Consider the following 10,932-nt stretch of genomic DNA (forward strand, 5'->3'; position numbering starts at 1 on the left):
ATCCTCAGGACTAGCGAGGAAGTAGGAGAAGGGAAGAATGTGTGAAAGGTTTCCAGAATGAGGACAGTTCAGGGCAGAAACAGGGAGGCCTGAGTGAAGCTCGGGGCTTGGAAGAGTTTTGAATGGGTAAGTTGGTCCTGACCTTGTGTTTGGAGTTATCCAAACAGTTGAATGAAAGTGTTGTACAACTTCAGATAACAACCTAAAACAACAGTGAGCTTTTTACAGGAATTTATGCCAGCAGCGGTTGGCTTTATAGGTGTGGCGTGTAGGGAAAAGGCAGAGGTGATATGGGGCCTGATAAGGAAGGCCGCTCCGATACTGGTGATGGGATGGGGGTGACACTGAGAGGCAGAGTTGGAGAAGGGGTTAATTTGCTGAGTCGAGACATCCAGCAAACACAAAGGATGGGCGTCTGACCCTCTGCCTGGGAAGAGGCCGAGTTCTGGCAGTCCTGGTGCTTGGCAGCATCAGACATCAGCGGCCCTGAAGAGGGCCTTCCTCAAGTCTCCCCGCCTGCCCAGCCTTTCAGAGGTGCCTGAGGAAGCCTGCAGCCTGGGTAGTCACTGCAGCAGAGGATGTGGCGCCCAGCGGGCAGCTCGCGAGGGCCCCCGTGAACAGACTTGACATTCTGGACTGAGGTCGTCGGTAGCCAGTGGGCCCAAGTCAGTTTCCTACACAAACGAGCTGTCATTTGGGTGATCATGTTGGGCTTTAGAAGATTTAACTTGCAAATCGACAGTAATCGTCCGTTTAGGGAAAAGTGTTTTTGCTGTTACCCGTTCAAATTGTTTTTCTAGCCTCTTATAGCATTTTTGTCAGGAACTGGTACAGGGCAGCCTGGCTGATGATGAGTCATAACTGGACCAGAGACACAGCTGTGTTCGTTTGCAGTCCAGGGGGCACTGACTGATGTCTTGGTCTTGATTGCAGCCGAGATGAATCACTTCCACAGTAACCGGATCTATGACTACAACAGTGTCATCCGCCTGTACCTGGAGCAGCAGGCGCAGTTCTACGAGACGGTGAGTCGGCCCGTCACCCGGACTCCCTGTGCACCACCCGAGCTGTCTGTGAAGCTAGTGTGCCTGTGGTTTTTAACCCTAACTAATGAGCCAACTAACGGGCTTCCCTGGTGGCTCAGAGGGTAAAGTGTCTGCCTGCAATATAGGAGACCCCAGTTCGATCCCTGGGGGAAGGAAATGGCAACCCACTCCTGTGTTCTTGCCTGGAGAATCAAATGGACAGAGGAGCCTGGTAAGCTACAGTCCATGGAATCGCAGAGTCGCACACGACTGAACAACTTCACTTCTCAGTAAGCCAAAGGAGGCTGAATACTGAGCAGGGATTTTTTTTCCAATCTCTTTTAACCGTATCTGCGTTTTCCTCTTGAAGAACACTGGGCTAAAGAGGGGGTTGTTTTTTTCAAGAAGGAAGGGTGCGGGATGCTGGTGGTGAGCCCCCGAGAAGCCCCTATTGTGCGGTCCCCACTGCTCCCTGCACAGGGGACACTGTGAGATGAGGTCACCCTGCCGGTTCAGCTGGGGAAGGCGCCTGGCACCGTGCGGGACCGCACAGGCCGGCTTTGTGTGTGAGGGAGGGTTTCGCAGTGTGCTAGAGGGATTTCAGAAGGAAAACAAAAGCAAGAGGGGGAGTAAAGCCTCAGATGGTCCCATTCAGGAACCAGTAATGAAAATGTAGACCTTCACACCTCTGCAGAGCAATTTTGTTATTTACCAGGGTGTACAGAAAACAAAGATCTAGCCCATAAATGGAAACCCAGACCTCAAAGACAAGTTCTGTAACTTCTTACGACGGACTGCACGTTGGCCGCCATATTTCTTACTAAGTTTCCATGGTGCCATCTCCTGTACGTTCAGGGATTGGCGAGCTCCAGACTCACGTCCGCACACGTGTCCGCTTGTCTGTGGGTGGGCACGCCACTCGCGAATCCGCCGCGTGGGCTCTCGGAGCCGTGGCTCGTGTGCTCTGTGCATACTGTCCATGTGTGGTGGAAACGGAGTTTCAGAGGCAAGCTGAAGGTCAGCCTGTCCCCACACTGCAGCAGCAGGGCCCGTCTCAGGAGGTCCCAGGTGTCCGGGAAGGCAGGGAGTCTGGGCCCAGCATGGAAACCGGATCCTGGGAGGACAGGCCAGTGGTCTAGAAGTGACGCCACGTGGTTGGGAGGAGCTGGGCTTCCTTTGAGCTGTGCGCCGACGCCAGCAGTCCCATCTGGGAATTTAGGAAGGTCTCCACTGCCAGGTGGCGCTGGTGGTAAAGAACCCGCCTGCCGATGCAGGAGACGTAAGAGACGTGAGTTTGACCCCTGTGTCAAGAAGATGCCCTGGAGAAGGAAATGGCAACCCACTCCAGTATTCTTCCCTAGAGAATCTCATGGGCAGAGGAGGCTGGCAGGTTACGGTCCATAAGGTTGTGAAGAGTTGGACACAACTGAAGCGACTTAGCGTGTACCCCACTGCCCGGACACTTTCCCTTTTATAGGGCTTCCCTGGTGGCTCAGACGGTAAAGAATCTGCCTGCAATGCAGGAGACCTGAGTTTGATCCCTGGGTCAGGAAGATCCCCTGGAGAAGGGAATGACAACCCACTCTGGTATTCTTGCCTGAAGAATCCCATGGACAGAGAAGCCTGGCAGGCTACACCCCACGGGGTCACAAAAAGTTGGGCACAACTGAACAACACTTTCCCCTTCCACTGCTCAGAGGCTAAGTTGGGGCTGGGACGGACTAGGAGCATCTAACAGTGCCAGGATTTGAAATGTCTGGAGTGTTTGAGAAGAGATGGAAATAACAGAGAACCACAGGGTCACGATGGGAGACATCTCACGTTGTTCTGTTTCTCACCAGATTGCGGAAAAGCTGAGGCAGGCCCTCAGCCGCTTCCCGGTGATGTAGGACCGGTGGAACAAACGTGGAGAAACGCCGAAGTGCTTCCTTCTGACCTGGGACAACGCAATTTGATTTTTTTCCCCCCATCATCCATAAAGAAACAAAGAAAACCAAAAACAAAGAAAGTTGGAAAAAAACTTCATTTCCGTTATTAAGCACCTAAATGCATCCGATTTTTAGGAATAGTCTTTCGTTCATCTCCAGATCCATTATTTAAACCAATGGAAATGGTCTATTTTTGGAAAGTACTTAAAGTTACCAGAATTTTAATGGAAAATTAGGGATTTGCCCCCCTGATATTTTACATAAAGTTGTAATTTATGAGTCAGCCACCGTTCTGTTGCTGCCCAACGTCAGATAAGTACTAATTGCTTTCTTAAAAAATGCAAAATATGCCAGAGTAAAAAACATAATATGTTTGTATATTTTTATAGCCCCTTTCCACCCTTTGAGAGTCATATCTATTTAGGAAACTCCGCAGGCCTTCCACTGAGATGTTTATAACTCACTCAGTTTTCTCGACAGAGGAAGCAGGCAGGGGCTCCCGCGGCTGCCGCCCCTCACGTGGCCATGCCGCACGCGTCCCTCCAGAGGACCAGCTCGGCGGAACCCCGGGATCAGAGCCCCCGCGCCCACCGCCCTAAAGTGCCGTCTGCCTTGCGTTCCCTCCTGAGCCCGGGTGAGGCTGGAAGGATTCACCTAGAAAGCCCCAGGGTCTGGGGGGGGAGGCGCTCTGGCTTGGCTCCTGGGACAGGAGCAGCCACATCTCTGTGGGCAAGCACTCCTCCCAGGCTCTCTGCTTGGCCTCGCAGTCTCAAGCTGCTCAAAGAGGCATCATGAGAAGTGCTGGGGAAAGCGTGATTTTGCCGCTTGATTTGGATTTTAGACTAGCAGGCCGGTGGGGGTTATTATCTGAAACGATGAAGCACAGGTAAGCAAGCCTCTCCCAGCCCCACCAGATGGGAAGGTTTTAAGGGGCTGACGAGGGTGCTAAGTCATGTAACACGCACACGCAGCCTTCCCCAAGCTTTTACATGCGAGAAGAAAAAGTTAAGGGCGATGCTCTTCCTGACTGTGTCCTAAACTTCAGGCAGAATTTTGTCATCACTAGTACTTCACTTAATGGCATAAAGCAAAACAGGGTCTTGGCGAACCATCAGCTTTAACCTGGGACGCTCGCAGACACGGTCTCAGCCCCACAGACCTCGCCGCCCTCCATGGCTGCCTTACCACGCCCTCGTACCACTCTTCCGTCTTCTGACCTGATAGTCACGTGATAGGAAATGAAAGTTTTGGGCCAGCACAAAGTGAAACCAAAAATAAATAGAAGAGGAAATCAAATGAACATGAATATGAGAACTTCTTGTTCTTCAATATCACGGGTTTTTTTTGTTGTTAATGTTTTATAAGTAATTTTCCCTACTTGATTTTTCTTTTATAAAATCTTATAGAACAGTGTTTATGATACAGCCATTTAATATATGTACAAATTGTAAAGAATATATATAAATGTTTTACACAAATGCAAGAGCATGTAGAAGCCAACATATAAATAAATTGTTAAACTGTACAGTAAATTCTCAAGCACTTTTTCAAAACACTTTCTGGTGTTTTTGTGTGATTTTTATTTATTATTATTATTTTTTAATCATTCTTTCATGTTGCCAGCTGCTGAAGAGCATCTGGTAAATGAGTTTGCCCCAGAACTTATTTCTCCTAACATGAATTAATAATGCTAACTCCTTAAATGAGCATTATCAATCCAGAAGGCATGTCATAGTCACCTGGAGAGGCAGTAAGAACAAATACTGATGCCCAGTGTGTTAGGGTTCTCCAGGGAAACTGAACCTACAGGGAGTGTGTGTGTTCATCCCTTAAGAGAGCTTTCCTCCTCTTGATAGCCCATGTCTTCTCCTACATCCCGTCACCTTGTCCTTCCGGCGTGTCCAGGGAGAGGCTGTGGTGCTGCAGCTGTCCACTGGGGGGCGGTATTGCACGTCGGGCGAGACCCTGGGTAAACCCCGCACAGACTTCTCTTCCGCTGCGGCTCCTGGTGGAGCTCCCCGTGGGCCATAGATGCGGGGGGGAGGAGAAGGCAGTGTCGCGGGAGGGGGGCCGTGGTGTTTGGGCCACGTCCTCATGTAACGTGAGCCTTCAGCACTGTTTCCATTCAGTGAGGGAGCGCCGCTGTGCACACTCGGCCTTACGGCTGGTGGTCAGGTAACACCCAGTCCTGATGGGCAGCTCAGGTCTCGTGTTGTCTTGCTGGCCGGTGCTTAAGCGTTCCGTCCGTTTCAGGCCAAGAGCTGTTTCTCAGAAGGAGAGTCGTCTTCTGTGGAGGATGGCAGGGCTGTGTTCCAAACCCTGAGGCCTGCACCAAGATGCTTCCACCAAAGGTTCCAGACAGCATCCCTTTCTGACACTGAAGCTTTGGGTACCACTGGATCTGCTGGATCATGTGACCCAAGCCACAGAGCAGGTCACACAGTGGCCTGATCCGTGAGGAGCCTTCTCTTGTTCTGGGGCCCAAAAGGATTCTAAGAAAAAGAGATGACATAGGACACTCGAAATAATGTTAGCTGACTGTGACCCAGGAAAGGGAACTTGAAAGGCAGTGAAAAATGTGTCCATTGGATGTTTGTGTTTGGAAGATTCTCCTGGAAGTTGCAAAATTTTAAAAACCTAATGAAACTCCAATACTTGGGCCACCTGATGTGAAGAACTGACTGTATCAGAAAAGACCCTGATGCTGGAAAAGATTGAAGGCGGGAGGAGAAGGGGACAACAGAGGATGAGATGGTTGGATGGCATCACCGAATCAATGGACATAAGTCTGAGTAAACTCCAGGAGTTGGTGATGCAGTCCATGGGGTCGCAAAGAGTCAGACACGACCGAGCAGCTGAAGTGACTGACGGTGTGTTTTTCATCCTCTCTGGGTTCAGACACATTGTGCGGTTCATATAGGATATGTTGATGTTCTGATTTTTAATTACTTGTATCGACCTTTATCGCAAAAGATAGAAAATTTATGATTCTTATAAATCTTGACTGTAAACATTGTAGCTAAGTATCTGGAGAGGAGAGGTCAAGGCATGGAGGAGAAGGTCTGTCTGTCTGTCTAGCGTGTGAATCCTGTTGCCTGTCTCCAGAAGCAGCAGGTGCAGGAAGTTGGCGGCCTGTGAGGTTGGCAGGTGTTGGAGTCCATAAAAGACACAACTCACAAGGCTCTGAATGGAACGAACGTGAAGAGGGAGACCAGCTTCCAAAATGAGTGTTAGTCCTGACAGCCTGTGAGAGGTGGTCTGCACCCACCCCTATTGTGCAGCAGGGAACAGACCCTGAACCTTCTTGCCTGGGAACAGAGGTTGCAGTGGGATTGACCAGGCGCTTAAGCAGAACAAAGAAATACATGTCAAACCCAGAACAGGGCGAGATAGTCCTGAATAAAGAGATAGGCCCACCCAGGCCATGAGAGTAACCCTATATAAAGAGATACCCCAGGCTTGAGACCCCTCTTTTGTGGCTGTGCAGGGGTGGAAAAACTGAGCCCCTGAGACTGCCTTTCCCAGCACTCCTGGTCTACAGCCTCCATGGAGGGATTCAGGTGATCCTGTCTAAAGGTTGGGAATCCAAGCTATTAATGTCCTTTATTTAAAGTAGTAAAAGTACTCAAGTAACTATTTTTATGGTTGAATAACTGCCAGGTGAAACGAATGATAATAATGAGGGAGGAAGGTTTTTTTTTCCAGTGCATGTTTCTTTTTTCAACCTGTTTGATTTTAAAATTCTTTTCTCCAGAGTGAGGAGAATTTGAACTCCTTTCCCAAGGGTCTTGTCAGCTGTGCCAAGAATACGGAGTCCTTACGCTTTTACCCAGGCTGATTGTCAGCCTGTTTACAAATATCCTTGATGAGGTAAGGTCTTCTGATAAGAGCAGGCGTGTTTACTGCTTGCTATAAAATGCAGGTTTCCCAAGCTCCAGTTTCCTTGCTTGTCACACAACCCACTGCAGAGCAGGCGTCCCTCTGGAGCCCCCTACTTGCCACCGATGGACTTGCAAGATAGTGGGTGAAGCTCCCTGCATCCTGTACCATTAAGTTACCCTCTTGCTTCTGACTCAGGAGGCCCTTTCTCCTGCCAGCATCCATGAAACAGCAACAAACTAACTTGCTTGTAAATAGAACAAAATCAAATCCCATACCCAGCAGTTAACGTCTGTAAGGAAACATTTCTTAAAAACTAAGAATAAAAAAATGAATAAAGCCACCAAAAAATATACACACTAGCAAAGACCATCGAAGGATGAGCTGTAATCTTCCACACTCCACCAGCAAGCAGTATAAAAGAACCAGGGGAGAAGTTCCCTGGCGGCCCAGCAGTTAGGACTCAGGGAGCCCAGATTCAATCCCTGTTTGGGGAACTAAGATCCTACAGGCCTCAAAGCGTGGCCAAAAGAGAAAGAACCAGGGCAACAAATTGAAGTTTTAGCAGAGCAGAAAGACTATTTTTTCCCCAGCCTTACTGAGCTATAATTGATGTGCAACCTTGTGTGAATAGAGGATATACACCGTAATGATGTGTATGTATATATTTGCAAAAGATAACCAAGGTTAGTGAACACGTCCATCACCTCACATAGTTATAATTTTGTGTGGATGAGAAGGTAAGTTTTAAGATCTACTCTCATATAGCTTTCGTGTGTACATAGCACAGTATTTTTAGCCGGAGTCTCCGTGCTGTCTAAATGCTGTTGACAGTTCAAAGGCCAACAACAGGCCAGATTGTCGGAAGGCCATTAAACCTCTGTGGAGAAGATTGTTTAGCTTCTGAGTCAAGACTTAAGTTCAAAGGTCTTTAGGAATACACATCCATATCTTAAGTCAAAGAAAGTTGTAAAGTTCAATTAAGCAATCCATTTATAGCTTTCAGAGAACTCTGGCTGGGGCAGAGAAAGAAAAATGTGTATACCAGGAACCTGGGCCAGGCATAAGTTTGAAGCATGTGTGTGTGTGTTTTTCTTAATGGTGAGGGCCTCTCATCTGGCTCATCCCCAGGAGCTGCCCTGATGAATTGGGGAGGCCCAGGAGGTGGGGTTGGTGGTGAATCATCAATTCCAGAGAAAAGCTATGACATCACCAAAAATGGTGTTGGTTCACCAGGAAGCCGCAGTCACACACTTCTCCAGGTATAAGATGGTCTCGGGGCATGTGGTGGTGAGGGAGGGCACGGCGGCCGCCCACGGTCAGATGCCTGAGGTCACAGGACACACACAGCCCTGTCACTTGCCCTGAGAGCACTGGCTCAGCCAGAGGTAACCCTGTCCTCGGGAGACACAGTAGGGACGTTTACGGAGGACGAACTGTCATCTGGTGGGTAGGAGCCGAGAGGTTGCTCAGCATCCTCCAATGCACAGAACAGCCTCCATGAAAAATTATCCACCCTAAGTGTCTCTGTCTCTCTCTCTTTAGTCACTAAGTCGTGTCCAACTCCTGCGACCCCATGGATTGTAGCCTGCCAGGCTCCTCTGTCCATGGGATTCTCCGGGCAAGAATACTGGAGTGGCTTGCCATTTCCTTCTCCAGGGGATCTTCCCGACCCAGGGATCAAACCCGGGTCTCCTGCATTGCAGGCAGACTCTTTACCAACTGAGCTCTGGGTGAACTGTCAATAGCACCCAAACTGACAAACTCTTTGGGACTTTGCTGGTGGTCAGTGGCTAAGACTCCACGCTCCCAATGCAGGGGGCCTGGGTTTGATCCCTGGTCAAGGAAGTAGATCCCACATGCCCCAACTAAAAGATGCTTTGTGCCATACCAGACCACCTGACCTGCTTCTTGAGAAATCTGTATGCAGGTCAGGAAGCAACAGTTAGAACTGGACATGGAACAACAGACTGGTTCCAAATAGGAAAAGGAGTATGTCAAGGCTGTATATTGTCACCCTGCTTATTTAACTTCTATGCAGAGTACATCATGAGAAATGCTGGACTGGAAGAAACACAAGCTGGAATCAAGGTTGCCGGGAGAAATATCAATCACCTCAGATATGCAGATGACACCACCCTTATGGCAGAAAGTGAAGAGGAGCTAAAAAGCCTCTTGATAAAAGTGAAAGAGGAGAGCGAAAAAGTTGGCTTAAAGCTCAACATTCAGAAAACGAAGATCATGGCATCTGGTCCCATCACTTCATGGGAAACAGATGGGGAAACAGTAGAAACAGTGTCAGAGGTTATTTTTTTGGGCTCCAAAATCACTGCAGATGGTGATTGCAGCCATGAAATTAAAAGACGCTTACTCCTTGGAAGAAAAGTTATGAGCAACCTAGATAGCATATTCAAAAGCAGAGACATTACTTTGCCGACTAAGGTCCATCTAGTCAAGGCTATGGTTTTTCCTGTGGTCATGTATGGATGTGAGAGTTGGACTGTGAAGAAGGCCGAGTGCCGAAGAATTGATGCTTTTGAACTGTGGTGTTGGAGAAGACTCTTGAGGGTCCCTTGGACTGCAAGGAGATCCAACCAGTCCATTCTGAAGGAGATCAGCCCTGGGATTTCTTTGGAGGGAATGATGCTAAAGCTGAAACTCCAGTACTTTGGCCACCTCATGCGAAGAGTTAACTCATTGGAAAAGACTCTGATGCTGGGAGGGATTGGGGGCAGGAGGAGAAGGGGACGACCCAGGATGAGATGGCTGGATGGCATCATGGACTCGATGGACGTGAGTCTGAGTGAACTCTGGGAGATGGTGATGGACAGGGAGGCCTGGCGTGCTGCGATTCATGGGGTCACAAAGAGTCGGACATGACTGAGCGACTGAACTGAACTGAACTGTGCCAACTAAGACCTGGACAGCCAAATAAAAACAAATACTAAACTAATAACTTGAAGAAAGAAAAAAAAAGCAAACAGACAATTGCAGTTTGCCTGGGGATCGATAGGTGTTTTCTGGGACATACAGAAGGCATTCAACAAATGCCTGTGGATGAGGATAAAAAGCTGTTATCAGTGAAATCTAGACATGCCCAGGGCAGGGCAGAAATCACGGACAGCCAGAGGCTCTGGGGCTGAAAGCAGCACTTGGACCAGGAAGCAGGACGTGAGCTGAGACCGAGCTCCTCCAGAGGTTCTTTGGGGGTAAGATGTTGAGTGATCTTTATATAAAATTATATTTTTCTGAATTTTTTAACAACGAGCTTGTTCATAACTCAAAAAAATCTAATGTACCAGATGGTGACCGTAGCTAACATTGCGGTATGATGTATAGGAAAGTTTTTAAGAGTAAATCCAGAGGATTTTCATCACAAGGAGAAAATCTTTTTCCTCTTTTCTCCTTTTCTTTTTATTGTATCCATGAGATGATGAATGTTAATTGAACCCATTATAATCATTTCTTTATATGTGTAAATCATGCTGTACACTTTGAACTTATACAGTGATGTATATCAACTATTTTTCTATAAAAATGGGAAAATGTATAAAAATATATTTGACATCACTAAAAAATGTTTTTCAAAGCTGTTGGAATGATCTCGTTTCACAAACCATCTGTTTCCTGGGCGTTATTAGTACCAACCCTGAACTAGGCTGATTCCCTGTGCACATACAGACCTCGGTTCATCTGCTGGTTCAACCCCGTGAAATGGGAATCATCAAAGTCTGAAGACCTTCCCTCCGGTGAAGAAACCCTTGGCAACGTGGAGAGGCCTGAACTGTGAGTGGGAGCCCTGGGCTCTGGCCTCAAGTCTGGTGCCAGCGTCTGCCACCTTGAACCAGCCACGTGAGCTCTCTGGATCTCAGTCCCCTCGGCCCCGGGGTGGCCGGCTGGACAGCAGGTGTGTCCAGAGCCCTGACCAGCCCTGGGGCCTCCCCGAGGTGCTCACACGAGAGCAGGGAGCTGGGTGCACGCCCGCCACCCATGGCTTCAGTGCGGGCAGTGCTGCCTCCCGAGGGACCCCCTAGAGCACCCAGCCCCAGTGCGCTTAAGGGCAGGGCAGTGTGTCGCAGACTGCCTGCATTCCTCACTCC

The 10,932-nt window shown here is 48.7% G+C and overlaps 1 protein-coding gene across 2 annotated transcripts in view; it reads left to right on the forward strand.

Annotated features, from left to right (window-relative positions):
• SNX9 (sorting nexin 9) overlaps positions 1 to 10,421 on the forward strand; it is a 97,193-nt gene extending 86,772 nt beyond the window's left edge. Inside the window, exons 17-22 of one of the 2 annotated variants that reach the window (XR_009601538.1) lie at positions 934 to 1,025; positions 2,867 to 3,587; positions 5,207 to 5,823; positions 6,708 to 6,823; positions 7,964 to 8,094; positions 8,874 to 10,421. Coding sequence is in view for 1 of the 2 variants with exons in the window: in XM_015097503.4 (XP_014952989.2) it covers positions 934 to 1,025; positions 2,867 to 2,914 (140 nt within the window). In the remaining variant the exon portion in view is untranslated. Of the gene's footprint in view, positions 1 to 933; positions 1,026 to 2,866; positions 4,509 to 5,206; positions 5,824 to 6,707; positions 6,824 to 7,963; positions 8,095 to 8,873 lie in introns of those variants that run through there. The other variant, XM_015097503.4, reaches the window with a different exon arrangement.
• The last annotated feature ends 511 nt before the right edge of the window (positions 10,422 to 10,932 follow it).

Source organism: Ovis aries, chromosome 8, assembly GCF_016772045.2.
Source record: "Ovis aries strain OAR_USU_Benz2616 breed Rambouillet chromosome 8, ARS-UI_Ramb_v3.0, whole genome shotgun sequence".
NCBI lineage: Eukaryota > Metazoa > Chordata > Mammalia > Artiodactyla > Bovidae > Ovis > Ovis aries.